Consider the following 22313-nt stretch of genomic DNA (forward strand, 5'->3'; position numbering starts at 1 on the left):
AAATAAGGAATAGTTTGGCAGGAACTCATCTACGATTCAAAATGGACCTGCTATTTGCTTTTAACTCTGCATCTGTATGAAACCATGCACCACAAGTTGGTAAACAATGCTGGGTTTTAGTTTCACTTCTACAAAGAGTCTTGTAAAAGCAGATATGGATCAAGCCTGAAACCAAAGCACACAATGTCCATTGTGCAAAATGTTTCCTGGTGTAACTCAAGAGCAAAGAGGCTGAAACTATTAACGTGCTATATTTATGACCAAATTTGACATGTAGCAAGAACGTTGCAGTGTTGTAATACTTCCTGACAACAGACCTGTGACAGTTTGTTTTTTTTTTTTGAACCCAGGCAGGATGTGTGACTGTTAATGGGGGTGTTCTTTGCATGAATGCCACACAGGGCAAATTCTTCTAGGCCCCATCCATAACCACACACAATTCCAGTAAAGCTCTTTAAGCATTAAAGCAACTATTTTTTTTAATATTTATAAATGTATTTTAAAATTTCACATTTATTCAAACATGTCACAAAAAGTAAGAACTTGTATTCAGTTGATTTATAATGGTTATAGTATAGCAAAGTATCAAAATTTGGCCCAATACATTGGGGCAAATTTATACAACAATATATACTGTTATGGCTAATACCTGATATTTGTCAATATTGTATTATTTCGATACCCTTTCAACACCTTGAAAAAAACAACCATCCTGTTCTTTTCTTCTTCAGCTAAACTCCCCACAATCCTGTGCTGTGTCACTATTACCGTCACATGACCAAACAAATGGCTAACTTGTTCCACTGCCCGTCAAGAAACAAATGGTAATAGGTTGGAAATAAAGATCAAATATCAGCCCAAGTTTATTTCTCAGACCGATACAAATATGGATAATATTAGCCATTGTTGATGCTAGTCCTGATATATTGCAAGATCTTTCTGGAATTGTGATTGCATACAATAATGCCAGATCACAAATTGTACTACCATCATCAAAAGCTGCTTAATTTAGCACGTTTTTTTGGGATGCTACTCAGAATCAATTCAGCTGGTTTTTCACCCCCCAAAAATACACGTTTCATATAAATGTAGCACCATCTAAGGGGAAATAAGCTTTTTTTAAAAAAAGGTTTTGTTACCTCAAGAAGCCGATGTCAGACAGTATAGTGGGTTGTGAATAGAGGGGGACGACATGCAGCAAAGGTCACCTCGCCAGGACTTGAACCTGCGTCGAGGACTAAGGCCTCCATACACAGGTTGTGCTTTACCCCTGCGCCCAAAAAATTTTATTTCAGTGGTATGAAATGTATAATCCCTTTATCTTAGATTTTCTCCTTGTTTGAAGCAATAAGTATAAATGATTTATTCCTAGTGCTATTTTCCGCCTTCATGTAGACAGGGGAAGGTGTTATTAGGTCCATAGTCCTAAGGTTGATGGAAATGGTTTGTTTTTAACTACTGAGAAAAATGGTGCGTTGTTGTCTCATGAGGATTTTTTATAACTATTATGCATTTATTAGTTTGTTTATTGTTCGTGTTTTCAAGCATACCAGCACCCATATGTTATTTATTGACAAGTTTTGTGTTTTTAACCCTATTGGGTGAAGCAGGGGAATTTAGTGCCACACCCTCTAGCTAAATAGTAATGTGTGTTGTTTTTATTGTGACTTGCTACAATTAAATGCCCATTGGGGCATGAATAAAGTAAGATGGAAGCTATCTATCAATAGCCAAGAAGCACTGTTACAATAAAAGTTGGGTCTAAATTTGTTAAATAGATTGTCAGAAAAGTTTGCTATATAAATTTCAGGCTATAGAATGATGGGGAAGAATGCTTACTTGAAAGTTGCCCAGCATACCATCACCAACATCCTCCATGGCAGAGTGAACGACAACGACACTTTGTCAGGTTCGGACATACCATGCTAGAGTTCAGAGTTCTGAACTCTAGCATGGTATTTAAAAGTTTATTGGAAGAAAAACGTGTGGTAGAAAGTGTTTCACACTGAGACAGGGAGAATCGCAGCCATGATTGTGAAATAAAGTTCATCCAAGAGTTTTGACTGTGGCTGGATTCAGTGCTTCAAGAAGTAGAAGGGCTGGTATCCATCCACTGATTTCGGTGGAACTGGGCTTGACTAGTCAGCAAATTTTATTGACCTGAACTCCATATTGTCTGCAGTTGAGAGGAAGATGAGAATCAATGCAAAAACACAACCTGAAGGCCTATTTTAAAGCAGTCTGGGCTAAAACCTCTGGTGTGGAGCATGGAGGCATTCACAGTCTGATTGCCTCCTTGCTTCATCACACTTAAGCAGTATTTTATGCAAAAAGACCCTCATCCAAGTACTGATTAAATATTCTGTCTTTAAAAATACTTTTTAATATAACATGTTTTTTCTATTAAAAATGCTTAGCTGTAAAATGGAATATCTGGATTATCTGAGAAAATGTTATGTTTTCATTCTCTTCAAGTAAAAAAACTAATTAATTAGCATAAACAATATATAATTAAGAGCACATTGGTTTCAAAGTTTGAACTTAATTACTGAGATTTTGACTTCTGATTCGACATCCACATGTATAACTTAGAATCAGGAAATAAAAAAATATTCTAAGAAAAGTAGGAAATTTCTTGTCTTCAGTTATTTTTACAATTTGGAAACCGTTTTACAGAATCTGTAAAAAAAATTATCATCTCAAGTTAAGGCTATGTCCATAACCAACTTTTTTTTGGATTATTTAGGGTTCCAGCTTTACATTTGTGTGTGAATTTTGATATTTTTGTGTAATTCTTTTAGTTCTGCATTATTTTTGCCTAAAACCGTCTCACCGTTCTTAGGCTGTTGAATTTTTCTATTTGTTACAGATGTAGTTCTTGGTACAACCACTTCACTTCCGGTATGAAAACTCAGCGCTTCCACTCTCTCTCTCTCTCTCCACTCTTTCATGCCTCTTCACAGACATGCAATCGGTAGTGCTCAACTGTAGTTTATTCATTCATACAAATCTGATGTGTTTGTCAGCCAGCTGCAGATTAAAGCAGGCTCTACAATGAACCTTAAAGTGTTCCCATCATTCAACCACATAGAAAAGACATACAAAGTAATTGCACAGATTGAAGCACGTCTGACGCGCATTCACATTCCCTTTTTAACACTGAACTATGGGGGAAATGTTTGGACTATAAAGCAAAGGGATAAATAACTTCTGACATAGTCAGAATCGTAGATGGAATGTGGGCTTCAGTAAAGACTGCAGCAGGATACTCTCCTCTAATCTTACTTTGAAATATTCATTACACAAAAATATTTGATCCCTAAAAGTTGCAATGAAATGCAAACAACTACAGTACAAGAAAGAATAAATTTGGAATGCATAACTAGGTAATTATAAGGCATATTTGGCGGTTTTATTGTAGCGTTCCTGGTGAGCTTCAACTCAGACGGATGTTCCTTCCTTCAGTTCCACAAATTCCCCCTAAAAAAATAAATAAATATGAAAATGTGACAAAATATGGAAAGATTTAAAGCCAATCTGTGTGTTATAGCAGTATAAGACGCACTTTGACCTTCAGGTGTTCCTGTAGTGTTCTCACAGTCTCTCTCTCTTTGGTCAGCTGCTCCTGAGTGGCTTTAAGAAGCTGCTGGAGCTTAGTGGCTGCTTGGCCAAGGTCTTTGGACAGCTTCTTCTCTTTCTCAAGGCGCTCCTGTTCAAATAATTATAGCAAACATAACTATGAATCTGTAAAATGTTTCAAAGATTTGAGGAAAACAAACTAAATAGCCACATAATTGTACTGGTCTCACAGTCAAGTATATAAATTTTTTCATACCAGTTAAAGTGTTTCCATATTTTTTCATAACAAGCTATAAGGAACTTCATAGGAAACAACATAAACTGGTTGATTTGAACACCTATAATCTGAAAAATGTGGGGTAGATTTGCACTTGGATTTCTACCTAACCTGACAGGACAGGACGGCATTAATCTGTAAAGCAGCCAAGAGGAACATGGCAAGTCTGGAGGAGCTGCAGAAATCTGTAGCTCAAATAGAACAAGATTCCACTGGCAAAACGACTTAGTCTTGCACAGCGCTACACAAATCTGGACTTTACTGAAAAGCAAAAAGAAGATGGCCGCTGTTCAATGTGCCACAAAAAGTCCTGTCTGCAGTTTCTCATGTCAAATATGGAGAACAGCAAACATGTAAAAAGAAGGTCATCAAACATGTTGAGAGGAGATCAAATTTGACTTTTAGGAATATGAGCAAAGCTATGTGGATAATCCATATAGCATGTGAAACATAGTATGGGCAGGATCATGCTGTGGGATGCTTTTCTTCAGCAGGTTGTGGTGGATTCTCAGTCGTCCAGGTTATGATAGTCCTGTGTGCTTCAAACAAACTGGTTTCACAGAACTTTTGAGAATTTCCCAGTGGAAGAACTAACTTGCACCCAACAGGATGCAAGTTGGGTAACCATATTACCATTAACAATGGTAACATGGTTACCGTTGTTAATATATGATAACCATGGTGACGTTTTTTTTGTCTGTTTAATTTGTTTTTTCTTTAAGGTTGGTTACTGTGTGACCTGCTGTGTGTTTACCAATTCTGCTGAAATTCTTCATGTTATGAGGGGGGAAAAGTTATATGATGTAACTGACAAATGTGTACATTATGTATACCGTACGATAAACATATCTTTAAAACAAAAAAACATAAAAAAGAACTTTTAGTCTTCTCTTGTATGAGAGGTGAAACGTCTTTGAGAAATAGAAGAAATCCAGTTACCGTTGTAAAGGAAGAAATATTTATTATTAACTTTGAACAAAACGTTTGGCTCGTATCTTCCTTAAAAGCCGGGTCCTCTCGGCGAGCAGCAGGGCAGCTGTAAAGCGAAACTACAACAAGGCGTGTTGACGTCACAGATCACAGAGTTTAATTCATACAAAGCAACGCATGAATCAGTTAACGGAGCTGCAGAGGTACAGAGATATGCATTTTTTCATAAAAATAAAGACACACAGGGGAAGACAGACAAACATAAAACAAAGACAAAAAAGGCAAAAAGTAGTGGCCCCGCTCTCTCTATTTTCCTCCTTACACGTCATGTTATACCAAAGAGGTGTTTCCGTATTTAATTTATGCAACGAAGACGTTCCTCCTGTTGACCAACCGAGAGCCACCTTGGAAAAACGTAAACCTTCCCCTAAGTTTTAATGACAAAACTCAAGAGTCATTTTAGTTGTTAAAGTTATAAGTTAATTTCACAAAACCTATTTTACTCCTTTGGACTCAGCATCTCCCAAGATTTGAATCTTTGCCTTATCACGAACAATATTTAAAAGGTGTATCAGAAATTAAACATAAATGTTTCCAAGATTCGAAGTCTGTGATCAACTCCAGATGCAGCTCAGAGCCCCTGGGAAACCCCCAACCTCCGACCTCTAAGCAGGGGAAGATATTCTTTATGGCCTACTAATTTAACGCCTTTCAAGAGCATAGTATTTTATGGCTGCTCTAAGTTACAGCCCTGCCAGGAGAATGTTTATCTCTGCTTAACATTTGTCCAAATAGGAATGTTTATCTCTTAAACGCACATGGCATGAGATTAGCCATATTAAACACTCAACAATATCCATATTTCCTTAACACCGTCTAAACCAGTGGTCCCCAAACTACGGCCCGCGGGCCAGATGCGGCCCGCCTCCACATTTGGTCCGGCCCCCTGAACAATACCAGAGTATTTTCATATATGTACATTTTTATTTGATAAGTTGGACTTTTGCAATAAAATGTTCCTTAGTAATGAACTTTATTTATTATTAACTATTAGTTAGTAACTATTTTATACATGCATATAATTGACCCTAACCCTTTTTTTTATGTGGAGAACCCAGTGTTATTTGGTTATTATTTATTTCATAAATAGTGATATTTCCTGACTTTTGTTCTCTGAAGAATCCAGAAAAGGTTATTTGATTGTGCTTTCTGAAAAACAATACATTTTTATGTTTAGCACTCTTACAATCGTCACACTTTTTCTGTTACAAAATGACCCCGGCCCCCCATCAGAGAAGGGACAAGTTATGTGGCCCTCACAGGAGAAAGTTTGGGGACCCCTGGTCTAAACACTCAAGATTTACTTTAACGGGGACAACGAAGCTGGTCAGAGTTAATGGAAACATTGATTGAGATCGTAAACACCGTACAACTTTAGATCAATATACTCTCACTTGTATATTTGGGGCTGACTGATTTTTGTGGCTTCTTTTGAATAATAAATAAAGGAAAGTGTTTATCACAGCAGAATGAAAAGGTGCGGTACTGAGCTAAACGTTATATCTGGGTATCCTAACACACCTTGAGCTGAGCTACGTCTTCTGTGTCAGATTGCGGCGCGTCTGCAGAAACTTTTAAAAGATCCAGCTGGGCCTGGAGTTCCGCCACCGTCTTCTGGGCCTGGAGATCAAAGAGGCATCTCAGTGTGACTCACTACAGCTTCACAAGAACACACGACCAGTGAGCGCACTGGTAACTTCTCTGCTACCTGCTCAAATTCCTCCAAGAGCAGCTGCCTCTGAGTCTCCTCTCCGCGCAGCTTCTCCGTCGTCTGACTCAACTCATTCTGAACCTGGCAGCACACACACCATCAAAAAGCTGTAAATACACACTTTTCCATGTGTCAAATCAGCACACTGAAGCTGGTCCAAGTTAGTTTCTTGTCGATATGTTTTAGCTGAAATGTTCAAGTAGAGAACTTATGTTCTATTCTGTTAATGGAGAAGAAAATTAGTTAAAACAGGATGGATGGGAGCATGCTAACATAGAGGAAGAGCAGCAGTGAGGGTTAAGTGTACTTAGCCAACGCAAACAGTTGTTAGCATACAGAGCCGCTGTCAGAGGAGTACTGGACAGACTGGAAATGAAGCAAGTCCTGAATCTAAACTCATCCGTTTATGTTTACACACGCTCGCTTTATTATTATTAGGACGTCAGCTAAAAAACCTGATGGCAAATAAAAAGGATCTTTATTTCAGATTAGACCCAGCTCCTATGGGACGAGTTCTGGGTTGCTGTTCCAGTCACTGTCTGGTACTTTCTGACAGGAGGTGGAGGGTGCCCTGTGATCCTCGCACCCTGACCTGACTGGGTTCGGCCTCAGCCGGGCCGTTCTGCTCTCCCTGAGTCCGCTTCGTGATCTCGCCCAGCTGTGCTCTGACCTGAAACAGGAAGCCGTCGCCAGTCACTCATTATGCAATCGATGTGGGTGAATCCCTTGACGTCACTGACACCTTACAGAGCAGGTTGTGAGCATAAAGGAAGGATTTCCACTAATTCCTCATGCCTCCCCTCTCAATGCAGTTGCTCAGGTATTTGGATTTGTACAGGTTTGTCTTTGAAGGCCAAAAAAAAAATAAAGACAGGAGCGTCATAAAAACTCACCTGTTGGAGCTCCTCCTTGTGTGCCCGGACATCCTTCTGGGCCAAGTCCAACTGGTTCTGGCAATCTGACAGCTGCAGCTTCAGCTGAGCATAGAGGGAACAAATAGAAGATATGAAACAGATGGAATTGATTTAGGCTCAGCTTCTTCACTCATATTCCTAAGTAAAATCCAGGGCAAAAAATTGCCTTGAACAATAATGAACAACCAGCATCAGGGTATAAAACAATAATGTAAGTTTTGATCCTCTGATAGAGGTCTGCTCACGTCATCTAAAAGAGTATGGCAGAAGAAAGGTGCTCTGGTCACATGAGGAAAAAACTGAACCTTTCAATCCAAAAGATATTTTAAAAATTCAATTTCAAACTTCCCTAGTTTGAAACTGGAAAAAAAAGTTGAGTACAAAACATTTAACATTCATTGTTGTAAATCATGAGTCAACACAACAGTGAGTTTGGCTTCTTTCACAGCTTTTTAGGGCTGGATCTCATTTAGAGTCATCATATCTGGAATGGTTTCTTACACTAAGATTCTTTTAAAAAAAGGTCAGTTTTATGACAACTTTATGTAGCTTAAAAAAAGAAAATGGGAAATCCAAGGATTTATAATCACAAATTCAACCCTGATGAAAAGGGGTTCAAAGTTGAACGAGTAACACATGGAGATTTAATAAAAAGATAGCTTGTATTTATTGTGTATTTATATAAGAGATTGGTTTCTGCTTGTGTACCTGCTCCACTTCCTCTGAGGTCATTAGGTTGTCTGATTGCTTTTCAAGCTGAGCTTCCAGGAGCATCACTTGTTCCTTCAACTGAACAAACATACAAAACAGAATATTTAATATTTTTACTCAAAAACTCTCTAAAAATGTGATTTATAGTAAGAAAAACCAACCTGTTCTACACTTTGGTTTTCTGCTTCCAGCTTGCTGACTTTCTGCAAAGCCTGTCAGAGTCACAAAGGGAAGAGCGACGTCTCAGACAGAATCAGACTGAGCATGACCAAAGGTCAGGCTTCCACATACCTCCTTCAGCTGTTCTTCTGAGTTTGCCATCTTTGACTTCCAAACCAGCTCCTCCTCTTCCACGCTTTTCTGCAGATGTTTCAGCATTCCTTCCTGCATCATAATTACACAAGTAGTATTTATTTAATACTAAAAGCTAATGACTGTTCCATGTTATGCTGATTTCATCCACTTACAGTTTCAGCCAAGACCGTCCTGTACTGGTCACATTCAGCCTGAAGGGAACTGTAGTTCTCCTCTGATTCCTTCAGTTTCTCCAGCAACTCCTACATCAACAACAAAAACATCCAAAGCTACTTCTGGAAACATTTTCATTAACTTTATATTTGTTTATGAAGAAAAAAAAAAAGGAAATGCTTACTGGCGATGCTGTGCTTGAATGAGACTCATTACTCTGCTGGCTAAGGGCCTCCTGAGCTTTCTGTGTAAATGCTTTTAACCAGTTGGGCTAAAAGAAAAGGAAAACAGAAAGATCATCACTGTGAATTGGATCGCTGTAACAGTATCGGTTAGTGATCTCCATTACTTACCTGCTCTGTCTCCACTGGTATCTGTGGGAAGAGCGACTGAAGAGCTTCTTTGGCTTCATTCTGAAGAGCTGCTAGTTGAGCAGCACCATTCTGCAGCAGAGGACGATCTAATCAGTTGGCTCATAAACATCAAGTCATTCATGTAAAAAAAAACTAAATAAAAGCTTACAGCATCTGTGGCAGCTTTTGCTTCCCTCAACTCCTCTTGCAGTGATGCAACAAGGGAATCCTTCTCAGACAGACTGACAAAAAACAACAGCATAGTTCCTCAGTTCTCAGTTCTGTTGAACCCAAATTAAAGCACAGATACAACAGTTCTCTGTGAATTTATGGCAGATGTTCCTACAGTGGTCAGGCAATAAATAAGAGCAATAAATGCACCAACAAAAGCAAATTTTGACCATTACATAAAAGGAATAATCTCTGGAGATAGATATTTTCCATACTCATGTACATTTCTGCATCATATTTCAATTATACATAGTATAATAGTTTTCCCACAGCACAAAAATCAGAGACCAAATGAAAGTCATGAGTGCATTTCTTTAAGAAAAAAAAAGTAATGGCAACAATAAAAGCGATAAGCAACAATATTTAAGACTTAACTAGTACGGAAGATATTTAAGATATTGAGACTGACTAAATTTAAGTAACTTGCAGAACCTCTCAAGCCCTGATCTATGAAGGTTTACAAGACAATAAAAAAAAAAGAAAGTAATAAATTGTCAGGTTTTGCTTTGTAAACATTTTTCTGTGGATGTTTCGTCTAATCGGAGGCTAGATGAGTTTTTCCTCACACCAGCTCATTTCCATGTCTCAACACATCCAGATTTTGAGCAGAGTGAAGGAACCCTGGAATCTTCATATAATCTTCACAAGTATTACCAAATCACTTTTTAACACCTTGAACAAAAAGGAATGAAGTAAAATCCAGGTGCAGTATGTTACCTGTTCTGCAGTTGTGCGAGCTTTGCTGTACTGTCCGACTAGAGAAACACAAAACGACAATTTTTGTTCAGTAACACCGCATCGGCCATAGAATAATTTACATTTAACACGGAGAAACTTACTTTTCCGTTTCCAACTTGCACCATCTCTTCTTTGAGGTTTTTGAGTTCTTTCTGAAGTGAGCTGATGAGGCTGGCATCCTCACTAAACAGATTAGCATCAGTTAATTTGAGCCTAGCCAGCAGGGATCCCTATCCCTTTGTTTTCCACGATAAACAAAGGAAAATGTCTTACCTCTTATTTTTTTGCTCAAGTTCAGTAATAGTGTTCTCCTATTGGATCAGATTCTCATTGTTAGCATCAGGAATAACAGTGGCTCCACTGGACAGTGGATTTAGTACCAATTGATTGTAACACTCACTGCAGCTTCCTGCTTTATCTGCAGCTGCTTCAGTTCTTCATGAAGTGAACTCAGCTGGCTGTCCTTTTCTTGAAGGCTGTAAAAAAATAAACAAAACAAAAAATTAGTAAAAATTATTTTTAAAAAATCTTCCCTTTTACATGTCATGCTTGCAAAACACAAAAGACGACCCACTTACCTGAGCTTTAGATGTTCCAGTTCTGCTGGCTTCACCTGCTGATATAGTGATAAAAATCACTCAGCGTTTTGTCCAAGCAAAAGTCAAATTGAAAGATCAAACAAAAATGTCCTACCTGCTTGCTATCCTCATCCTGTTTGCTCTGACTAGCCTCCAGCAGTGAGTTGATGGAGGCCACCTGTTGTGTGAGCTGGCTCTTCTCCGCCTGCGTCTCCCGGAGCTGGACAGTGAGGGTCTCCACCTGAGCAGAACGCTCCTTGACCTCTGCCTCCAACCTCTCTATGCGCACTTGGTACTCTGCACGGACAAGATGCAACTTACTCTACACCGTAGCATGAAAAAGATCATGAACACAACCCTGCCACGCCTTTCTCTGACCTGACACTGCACTGCTGTCCTGCTGGCTCTGCTCCAGAGTGGCCTGCAGGCTGCTGTTTCTGCTCTGCGTCGTCCTGAGCTCCTCGCTCACCTCCTCCAGTCGCTTTTGCAACGCCTGCTCACTTTCTGCACGGCTCGCCTGGGGGATTTTGGTTAAAATGCATCAGACAGCAGGGGGCAGCAAAGGCTCACTGAATCATTGATTATGATATGAACTTAGAAAAAAGTGAATTAAATTTTTCGAAAAAATAAACATAACGCCATACCCTAAGTGTTAGAATCAGTTTGGTAGGGAGGAGTTAACATTTTAACACTTTTGCACAACAGTCTTGCAGAGAGGAATGTTAAGGAATTTAGAGATGATTCAGACAAACAGCTCCCGTGCCTAGTTGCAACATAGTAAGACTCTCGCAAACATGAAACAGCTGTGATGGAGAGTAGGTTAATGATTAAACAACAGGGCATGTCAGCTGTGCTCACTAAGTCGCTACAAATAACCAGTAATAGAGGAAGATGTGAGCCACTGACGGTACAGACAAGTTGCAAATGAACTGAGACGTACTTCCTTTCAGTAAGCCACGGGGTTTGACTTGAAACCAGGAAGTGAACAAATATAAAACCAGTTTCAAAGTCTACATGGGCAATTTATTTACGTTTCATCTTTGATACCTGAGAAATTTGTAAGCTGTAAATAATTGAGTTCTGATTATTTTTCTGATGCATAGTTTTCTTCGGATCATAATTCTGCAACCATAAAATTCTAATGTTTAAAAAGAAGTGCTAAATAACATTTTTTGGTTTTGTAAAAGCATGCAATAAAGACAGGTGACCAAAGTGTGATGCAGGGGCCATTTGCATCCCTTTGAGTGATTTTTGACTGAAACGGTATAATTTTCACTGATTAGTGCAGACAGACACATTTTTAAATACATTTAAGTGTAACTACAAAAAAAAAAAAGAAACCGTCAAAATAGACACTTCACATAAAGATGTTGGATACAATGCTAATTATTTGTCTTACGTTTGCTTTTCATTTAAGAGTAAGGAGGATCCCAAACTGGACACACCCAATTATTAAAGCTGGCTTAATAAAGCAAGCGGTTTCGTTGTGACTCGTATCCTCTTCTTCCTGCTGAGAATAACTTAAGATTTCTAGAATAAGAAAACAATGTGTCCAAAAAATTCAGGACATCAAGTGCCTTTCTTTGATATGATACTTTGTTTTATTACGCTATTGTTATTCATTTATTGTTGAGCAGGTGAAAATTTTAAATTGTGCATGAAAACCACAAAGAGCCTAGGCATGTTTTCTGTCAGGCTTAAAGGCTTAAGCTCTTTTTAAACACCTACAAATCCCTTTATCACCCGTCATATTTATTTAAGATGGTTTTAATCTTAAGAGTCCTCCAGAATCCTCAAGTATGAGGATGGGTTTAAAAATAAAAAAGTTAGTATAAAACATACAGGAGGCTTTTGTAGTTCTTTCCTAGAAGGACAGCTGACAGTGTTGGTGAGTTTAAAAGTGAACGAAAGATGCCTTTTTGTTAAATTTAGTATTTTTCCTAATATTTTCATTGCATGTAATTTTCTTTGTTTACTTTTAAATAAGCTTTTTATTTTGATCTCAATTTTAATTGTGCAATTTTATCTTTGATTAAATATTTCAGCTTTTTTTATTCCCATTTTCTTTAAAACTATAAAATTTTATTTATATACTGATTTGTATTTTATCTTACTTTATTTCTTATTGCCATCATATCTTAAATTACTTCCATCCATTTCTTAGTACTATCAGGGGTTTTGTTTGATTGTATTTGTGCCCAATGTAAAAAATATATTTATTGAATTTGATTGATAAAAATCCTTTTAATATTTGGTCAAACAAATATTGGGCCTTTTAAGCCTAGTTTTTAAACGGTTTTCTGTGTTTTGGTTTTGACACGGTGGGGGACAGGCTGTTTCTTGTAAAGCATAAAGTTGTATGAAGGGTCCTTACAGAAATATTTAATAAAGCTTACCAGATTTAGAATCTTTACAGTATTTTTCTTGAAGGTGAGTTATTACACAGCTACACCGATTCCTAATCCCTGCAGTAACCCATTCCCTGAACACGAGAAGTTCAGACAATAGGTGGGAGAAAAGGGTAACTTTTTTTTCTCCGTTTCATAACCAAGTGGCTACTGAAACATGATACTGGGTTTAATAGAAAACAACAAGAATAAATCTGATTCCACATGGAAACCCGAGTACGTCTCCTGTATATGATAATAAAAAAAGTGCCGTTCCCACAGGCCGGGCCAACCTGCAGCAGTGAGAGCTGCTTCTCTGCGGCAGAGAGCTTGGACTCCAGCCCTTTCCTGATGTGCTCATCAGCAAGGAGACTTTCCGTCTTCTCTCCGAGCTCTTTGGTTAGCTTTGCACATTCCTGACGCAGCTTGGCCAGCTCTGCATTTTGTCTGAACGGAGAATGACGGAGGAAAAAAAAAAGGAATGCAATTAAGTGAAGAAAAGTTTAGAAACTAAGTAATTCAATCACAAAACACCAGGTATACTACATATAAGGTCTATACTTAAATGTAGTTAGGAACTCACTTGCTCTCAGCTTGACTAGTTGCCTGGTTTAGAGCATCACGAAGAATTGAATTTTCCTGCTGCAGACGAGCAAGTTGGGCATTAGGACCTTTTTCCAGCTGGTCCTGCAGGCTCAGGATCTGCAGTTTAAAGGTTTTTTTTATCAGTGACACTGCAGAAAGACTGGCAAATAAAAGCATCTTTACTTATACTACAATATATTTCAGCAGATAAGAATCCAAGATCAAGTTCTTACCAAATGAATAGTGATATTAATTGAACTAACCTTTGCATTGAGCCTCTGGGTCTGGGCTACATGGTCCTGGTAGCTGGCCTGCATGCGCGCTTGCAGAGCGATCATTTCTTGCTCCCTCTTACTCAGCTGAGAGCTGAGCCGCGTCTCCACGCTGGCCACCTTGGATTTCTCCGCCGACAGCTCCTGATGAATGCAAACTACAGTCAGACTCGTTCACTTCACGTTTCTGAAGTTGCAGAGTCACTTCAGGGTGAAGAAAAGTGAAAATAGCAGTCACTAATTTCACTTTTTAATCTTTAAGTGAGACTTTGGTCTGGTAATATTATTAAACACATAGTTTACAAAACAAATGTGATTCGGTCTGAAACAGTGAAGCAACATTTAGATTTTTAATTCAAATTATGGTAAACATTAAAGCTGAGTACTAACAAACTCCCACCTCCCTCTGAATAGATTCTGACAGGAGCTTTATAAAGATTTGTTCCAATAAGAAATCTGGTTTTAATCAGCAAGTTATTCTGTGTGCTTTACTCCAACGCCACCTTCAGGACAAAAAAACCCCCTAAATTTAGACTATGCATGGGTCAGTATGAGACGCTCTCATAACCTTCAGTAAAAACATCACTGCAACACCATATTAAAGCAGAAATGTTTACTAACGACTAACTGTTTTTATTTTACCCTTTTGGCTGCCTTGATTTTTTTTGTTTAATTTTTACACAACACTGTGTTGATTCAACTAAAGCGTGGTCAGATTGTGTGTGTCAGGGTAACTCTTTCCTTTCAGCGTGTTTGAGCCATCGACTCATTCAAAATCCATTTTCTGGATGCAGAAAAATTGCAATCTGACTTGTTTTCCGTATTTCTGTGAAAACCCCTCCAACATGTCATGTTTCATAGTTATCCAAGAAGTTGAAGATAGCTTTTTTTCATGCATTGTAATTCTGCAATTTCATCTTTGACTTCACAACTTTACACAAAGACTAAAAAATTATCAGATACAGTGCTACAGACTCTGATCAATAAACCTTGGACATACTCAGGCTTGGGTATGACGAGATTTATTTTTTAGATAGGAAATTGATTTATTTTCTTAGATTCCCAGGGAAAAGTGAAGTGTCTTAATGTTTGCCAGCAGGTAGGGGAGGGACAACACTGTAAGGCAGAAATCTCTGGTTTCCTAAAACTTTCTCTAATATCTTATTAATAGGATTTTTAAATCACAGCAGAGATTGACATACATTTTTTAAGTTTGGTTTGTTTTGTACCTTGGTTCACCTTGACACTAGCCTATGAGCAAATCTGAACAGCAAAACCTAATTTGAAGGATCCCAGCACAGAAAATGTGTCGTGATGAGCATTTCAGTTTTGAACCTTGGTCAGTTCTCGAAGACGATTCTTAGCTGCAGAAGCATCCTCCTGCTCTGCTGCCAGCTGTTTCTCTCTCTCCTCCAGCTGCTTCTTCAGCATGGCAACCGGATCTCCCTTCTGAGTGGCCTAAAAATCACAATACACAGAAAAAAGTACATACCTCTCTTTATGTTGTGGTTCTTTTTTTCCCCCCCAATTACCAACTGCTGAGTTTCATACCGTGTGCCAGGTATCCTGGATGATGCCGACTTTCTCAGAGAGGATCTCGATGAGCCTGTGCGCCTCCCCCTCACTGAACACCATGCTGCTGATGGTGGAAACCAGAGATTTATAGGGCAGGTAGAGAGGAGCATCAGCACAGTCGACCACCGCCGTCGCAACAGCTGCTGGAGAGAAGTAAACATGATAGCAGCAAATTGAGAGATAAGAACAAACGGATTTATTTTTGGAAAGCTTCGGGCTTTCCTGAAGATGACTGCATGTGAGGAAAAAGTACAAGGTTGAGGCTTGTCCTTTGAGTCTGTAGCACTGGGAAGTTTCAGATGGTAAAATGCTGGGTTGCTGTGGCACCAGGCAGAGACCAGCTGCAGGGAAAGGAGAAGGTCAGCCCCTCCTCTCTGCTCATTGTCAGAGGCACTGAAAAGCTTTGTAAGCTAACCAAACAGGGCCAACAGTGTTTGGACAAGCTGCTGTGCTCTACGTCCCTCAGAGCGGCGTGCCAGTCGTTACCCACCGCTGCCCCTTGGTACTGTGGGTACACAGCTGGAAGCTCATCAGTACTGACAGGTTGTTTCTGCCTTGCACTAGACTGCACAATTATATAACCCAACTATGCAGGCATGTCTTCGCTCTCGATTCAGCAGCACAAAACGCATAATCACCAGTGTTGTGGCTAATGTAGTTCCTGGCTCCACGACCGCTTCCTGCACTTCAGAGGAGACGACTAATTTCTGCAATGGAAGCTCTAAAAGCAACAGCAGCTCTGAGCTTTTGGTGACCAGTGACTAGTTTCCTTTTAGTTATTCATATATATTACCAAACTAAGTAAAAATATATAGTGGCGCATTTAAAAATGGAAATACACCCATACTGACACCACTAAATCAGGCTTCCTACATGTTTTTCTATTTCCGATTCCAAACTTTTCCAGACTCAAATTTCCAGAGTTTCCAATCCTTCCAGCAAATAAAAAAAAAATGCAAACGTTTTCTGTGATTTTATGGCAGATAATTCTTTGAATGTAGAAACTGTAACTGCTGAAAGAAGTAAGGCGGATAATCTAACAAATAGACACAGATAGGTAGAAAGGAATTAGACAGATGAATGCGATGGACAAAAGGACAAATGGACTGACAAAACAGAAAGAACAGATGACATGATGGATAGATTTCTTTAGACAATGTGAAAAGAAATAAACATTTCCATAATTTCTTTTTTCTTTCTGTGATTATCCAGATGTGGAGAAATCTTTAATCCAATGCTACATTTTTCACAGACTGTGTAGGAACTCTAAAATGTTTAAAATACGACCAAACCTAAATATACAACATGGCTTCTAAAGCAGAATGAAGTAAATTTGTCCTGATTATATTTGCTTACCGGGCTCAGACTTCTTCTTGGAAGCCTTCTTTTTGGGTTCTTGTGTTTTAGCTGGAGCAGGAGCCTGCTGAGACCCCACTGGAGGCACGGCCATTACTGGGACATCTTTGGTCACCACCTCCAGCACTGGGGCAGCCTTGGATGGAGCTGCTACCGACTTGGCTGGGGCTGTAGCGGACTTGCTTGGTGCCGGGGCAGACTTGTTTGGTGTGGGGGTCGAAGATTTAGCCTGAGCGTTGGTGGATTTAGCCAATGCTGGGGCAGCAGCAGAGGGAGGTTTGGTTGATGGAGGAGCCGAAGCAGATGCAGGAGTGGATTTTGAAGATCCGGAAGCAGACTTGGTTGAAGGTGGTGAAGAGGACGAGGCAGCTGCTTTGCTCTGCACAGCTGGGGGAGGCTGGGTTGCAGAAGAGGCTGCTAAGGACTTTACTGGCACTGCAGCAGACACCATCGGGGCTTGCTGAGTTGAGGCTGGCTCAACCTTCGCCACCTTCTTCTTCTTCTTGTCCTTAGGCGAGGGCAAAGGTGACGGCTCAGCAGCAGTTTGGGGTTGTGTCTCCGCAGCCATTGGAGCTGAAGACGGTTTAACTTCGAGGACTGGAGCAGGCTGAGGGGCAGGAACAGCAGATACAGCTGGAGCAGCAGCAGCAGCAGCAGCAGCAGCAGCAGCAGCAGCAGCAGCAGGCTCAATGGCTGCTTCAGCTTCAGAGTCAGCAGCTTCTTCAGCTTTCTCCTGTTCCGGGATTTTTCCATTTGGCTTTTCCTCCTTTTTCTTTCCACGGCTCTTCTTCTCGGCTACTTTGTCTTTTTTCTTTTTCTCCGAGCGAACTGACTGTATTTTACCCAACTCTTTGCGTTGTTTAGCAAGGGCCTCCTCATAAGAGGTTTCCTTCATGGAGAAGGTGGAAACAAGGGCGATCCCTATGGCAGAGATCACCATGAAACCACCAAATACCATAATCCCAAGAGTCTGGGGGTCGTAGATATCCATCTTTTGCTTTCAGTAAACCTAAAAGGAGAAACAGGAACCTATGAACAGAAGTAACAATCAAACATACTGTTTACAGCAATAACATAAGCCAGTAATTAGGGTAGTATGGTATTGCATGTCAGGTTAAAAATAAAAAAAACTGCAATAAACATATAAAGAAATGCTCTAACAAGGTATTTACGTTTAATAACCTCAAGGTGTCGCTAATATCCCTAAATACATTTGAGTGAAGGCTGCAGTGACCAGACTGTGCAGCTCAAATCTTACCTAAAAAAATACACACTTCTACTGGGGTAAAGCATCTGCTTAAATAACTGAATCCTCCTACTCCTAATGCTGTTTAACAAAAAAAAAAAAACCAGCATCAATAAGCACTGAAAGAAGAAAAACAAAACAGAAAAACAAACTAAGCAGGAGTCTGTATTACCCAACAACTTCTTAGCCAATAAAAACTTTTTTTTGGGTGGTGGTGGAGAGATATATTTTGTTTTGCTGTTTATTTGTAATATTTTTTATGTTATTTATACTTTTTATATACATTTAAATGCATGTTTATAATGTTTGCACTTCCTCTAAAAATATATATATAATTTTTTTTCCTCTAAAATATATAGCAAAGATTCATTAGAAGTGCATTTTTGTTGGCATGAATGTAAATGTTATCACACTTATTTTTTATACTAATGTCAAAAATGTGGACTGTTTTATGAAATTTTGTTAAATGTTTAATAAAACTAACAAAAAATTCTGATAAGAGAGCATGAGCTGTTCTATCTTCAATTTCAAATTCAATAATTAAAGTAATGTAATAAGTATTTTTAGTAGCAAACACTCTATAATTTGATGTATTAATAATTATTAATGAGTATCCACACAAAGAAAGATGTTTCCCTCAAAAGTAGGCAGGTGGTTCGCATTTATTTCCTGTCCTGTTAACAAAAAAAGGCCTGGAAGGTTTTCAACCTACAATCCCAGTCACAAACCAGAATGCTGAGCCTGCAGGGCCGGAAAACCTTCCTTAGATACACTAAAGCACCTTTCTTACTTTTTATCCCAGCACCAGTCGTGGCTTTATTTGTCTATCTATCTATATATTGAAATCCAGGAAATTAAAAAAAAAAAAAAACAAAGGGAAAAAACATAAAGACCGTTTTCTGTAAAAACAAATTTATATACACCTTTTTAAAAAGGTAACTGTTTAGCAATTTTAGTGCGATCAGAGTCCAGAAAAGTCCCTGTTCATTGCAGGGAAAGAGAACGCTGAAAGGAGAATGTGCTGCTTCCTGATCTGCGGTGTCACACGTCAGTGCATCTCCACTCAGACTGAGCAGAAGAGGAGGACTTCAAAAAAAAAAACCCAACCAAGGATGATTTCAGCCTCAACAGGAGACTCAACCTACTGATGTGTTACAGGCTACGTGTACTTTCCCAACTCCAAACTCTCTGCCTTGTATTCGTGTGCACCGGATTCCCTCTGTGGGAATTAAAATAAGTCTTTATCCGCTATTTATTTCTCTCTCAGGCGTACTGTTAGCAATATCTCTGCATAACTCGTCAGTTTTTATTACACAATAAAAGCAGTGGTTCCACGAAGTTTTTGACTAGTTCATCTAACACATTTAAAGGGATCTGAGGAAAGGGGGAATAAAGGCAGTTAAGACATATTATATGCACAAAATCCAACATAACAATGACATGGTGCAAATTATCACAAGACATCCATCCATCCATCCATCCATCTTCTTCCGCTTATCCGAGGTCGGGTCGCGGGGGTAGCAGCTTCAGAAGGGAGGCCCAGACTTCCCTCTCCCCAGCCACTTCTTCCAGCTCCTCCGGGGGAATCCCGAGGCGTTCCCAGGCCAGCCGAGAGACATAGTCCCTCCAGCGTGTCCTGAGTCTTCCCCGGGGCCTCCTCCCGGTGGGACGTGCCCGGAACACCTCACCAGGGAGGCGTCCAGGAGGCATCCTGACCAGATGCCCAAGCCACCTCAACTGGCTCCTCTCGATGTGAAGGAGCAGCGGCTCTACTCTGAGTCCCTCCCGGATGACTGAGCTTCTCACCCTATCTCTAAGGGAGAGCCCAGCCACCCTACGGAGAAAACCCATTTCGGCCGCTTGTATCCGCGATCTCGTTCTTTCGGTCATGACCCAAAGCTCATGACCATAGATGAGGGTGGGAACGTAGATCGACCGGTAAATCGAGAGCTTCGCTTTTTGGCTCAGCTCTCTCTTCACCACGACGGACCGGTACAGCGCCCGCTTGACAGCAGACGCTGCGCCAATCCGCCTGTCGATCTCCCGCTCCCTTCTTCCCCCATTCGTGAACAAGATCCCGAGATACTTAAACTCCTCCACTTGGGGCAGGACACCCCCCCTGACCCGGAGAAGGCACTCTACCCTTTTCCGGCTCAAGACCATGGCCTCGGATTTGGAGGCACTGATCCCCATCCCGGCCGCTTCACACTCGGCTGCGAACCGATCCAGCGAGAGCTGCAGATCACGATCTGATGAAGCCAAAAGGACCACATCGTCTGCGAAAAGCAGAGATGAGATCCTGAGGCCACCAAATCGGATCCCCTCAACACCTTGGCTGCGCCTAGAAATTCTGTCCATGAAAGTGATGAACAGAATCGGTGACAAAGGGCAGCCCTGGCGGAGTCCAACTCTCACCGGAAACGAGCCCGACTTACTGCCGGCAATGCGGACCAGACTCTGACACCGGTCATACAGGGACCTGACAGCCCGTATCAAAGGGCCCGGTACCCCATACTCCCGGAGAACCCCCCACAGGGCTCCCCGAGGGACACGGTCAAACGCCTTCTCCAAGTCCACAAAACACATGTAGACTGGTTGGGCGAACTCCCATGCACCCTCCAGGACCCTGCTGAGGGTGTAGAGCTGGTCCAGTGTTCCACGACCAGGACGAAAACCACACTGCTCTTCCTGAATCCGAGGTTCGACTATCCGACGGACCCTCCTCTCCAGGACCCCTGAATAGACCTTGCCAGGGAGGCTTAAGAGTGTGACCCCTCTATAATTGGAGCACACCCTCCGGTCCCCCTTTTTGAACAGGGGGACCACCACCCCAGTCTGCCAATCCAGGGGAACTGCCCCCGATGTCCATGCGATATTGCAGAGTCGCGTCAACCAACACAACCCTACAACATCCAGAGCCTTAAGGAACTCCGGGCGAATCTCATCCACCCCCGGGGCCCTGCCACCGCGGAGCTTTTTAACCACCTCGGCGACCTCGCCCCCAGAGATTGGAGAGCCCAACCCAGAGTCCCCAGGCTCCGCTTCCTCAGTGGAAGGCATGTTGGTGGGATTGAGGAGGTCTTCGAAGTACTCTGCCCACCGGCCCACAACGTCCCGAGTAGAGGTCAGCAGCACACCATCCCCACTATAAACAGTGTTGGTGCTGCACCGCTTCCCCCCCCTGAGACGCCGGATGGTGGACCAGAATCGCCTCGAAGCCGTGCGGAAGTCTTTCTCCATGGCCTCTCCAAACTCCTCCCACACCTGGGCAGGAGTATCACAAGACATAAAGCTTTAAAACGTTACTTAACAGCTAGCTGTAGCGCTATCAGTATTAATCAATGGATTTCGCTAATGTCCAGCATACCAACTGTTGGTCTACGCAAGAAAACGCTACAAAGCCCGCAATAAAACCTGAAAATAAATCAAGAACCAAAAGTCTAAATAATCCCTTTTAAGTTTTAGCCGCAGTCTTTCAGTCCAAGTAGTTATTTAACAGTTCATCTCGAAGATAGCTGTCCAAGCTAGCTAAGCCTGACTCAATGAATAAAATTTTCCAAGAATCCCATACTTACTGCGCTGCTGCTCCTGGTAAAGATACAGCTGCTTGCTTCAAAAAGGTGCTGGTTGAGGGCAAAAAAAACAGGCTCTGGGTTGGAGATGATGTGACTTCTATGGAAAGCTACCTCTATAATCCAGCTAACTTGAATCTTATTCTTTTTTCCTCTAACGGCGCTCCCCCCCCTCACTCCGCTGGATCCGTGGTCTGCTGTGAAGTCGTGGCACTTCGAGCTGGCTAGACGCGCTGGCCCCGTGCCCCTTACAGCTACCATAAATCTAGAAGGGCTCTGATTGGCTGAGAAGGACCTCAGACCGGAAGAGGTTCCTGCTGGGAGTTGTAGTCCTTCACTGTCAAGTCAAACAAAAGCGGTTTGTTTTTGAATGGAGACCTTCCACAATCACATCAACACAGCGATTAATACTGTTAGACTTTTCAAATACTTTAAGTTAAGTGTTGCAGTCTTTTAGAAATAGAAATAGAACTCCGTACAAGGGAAAGATGAAAGGATTTTACAGATTGCAGAACGGGTTTTTCCTTCTGTAGTCTTAAGGATGTCAACGTGAGAAACCTAAAGATTTCTAGTTGCAATCTGACAAATTATGTTTTCAAAGTATCAAAGGGTTGGGTATAAATTAAAACGCATATTTAGAATAAATACAACCACCAGACAGCAACAGAAAAAGGGGACAACCCTATAGGAACCACCAACTGTCAAGAGAAGCATAACAGAACTTAAAACACCAGAACTTAAAACACCAGGAGAAACAACTTACTGACTAA

General features: G+C 40.8%; 1 protein-coding gene across 10 annotated transcripts; it reads right to left on the bottom strand.

The window, feature by feature from the left end:
* Positions 1 to 1905: 1905 nt before the first annotated feature.
* On the bottom strand, positions 1906 to 21779 carry rrbp1a (ribosome binding protein 1a). Of its 10 annotated transcripts, XM_028006752.1 has the most exons (28): positions 21547 to 21778; positions 17410 to 17734; positions 16726 to 17376; positions 15346 to 15512; positions 15130 to 15252; positions 13786 to 13938; positions 13521 to 13639; positions 13231 to 13384; positions 10929 to 11067; positions 10666 to 10847; positions 10551 to 10588; positions 10373 to 10448; positions 10246 to 10283; positions 10074 to 10155; positions 9952 to 9989; positions 9173 to 9245; positions 9004 to 9093; positions 8835 to 8921; positions 8650 to 8739; positions 8474 to 8566; positions 8344 to 8394; positions 8180 to 8269; positions 7451 to 7534; positions 7150 to 7227; positions 6555 to 6638; positions 6368 to 6466; positions 3566 to 3709; positions 1906 to 3480 (listed from the first exon to the last, which is right to left on the bottom strand). In XM_028006752.1, exons 2-28 carry the CDS (start codon positions 17714 to 17716, stop codon positions 3442 to 3444), a joined length of 3369 nt encoding a protein of 1122 aa, XP_027862553.1. In that variant the 5' UTR covers positions 17717 to 17734; positions 21547 to 21778; the 3' UTR covers positions 1906 to 3441. The 10 variants fall into 10 exon arrangements, with proteins under 10 accessions (XP_027862553.1, XP_027862551.1, XP_027862556.1 ...); XM_028006750.1 differs by having other exon boundaries at positions 3572 to 3709; positions 16726 to 17734; positions 21547 to 21779; XM_028006755.1 differs by having other exon boundaries at positions 8180 to 8260; positions 15346 to 15509; positions 16726 to 17734.
* Positions 21780 to 22313: the final 534 nt, after the last annotated feature.

Source organism: Xiphophorus couchianus, chromosome 22 (genome assembly GCF_001444195.1).
Source record: "Xiphophorus couchianus chromosome 22, X_couchianus-1.0, whole genome shotgun sequence".
Taxonomy (NCBI): Eukaryota; Metazoa; Chordata; class Actinopteri; order Cyprinodontiformes; family Poeciliidae; genus Xiphophorus; species Xiphophorus couchianus.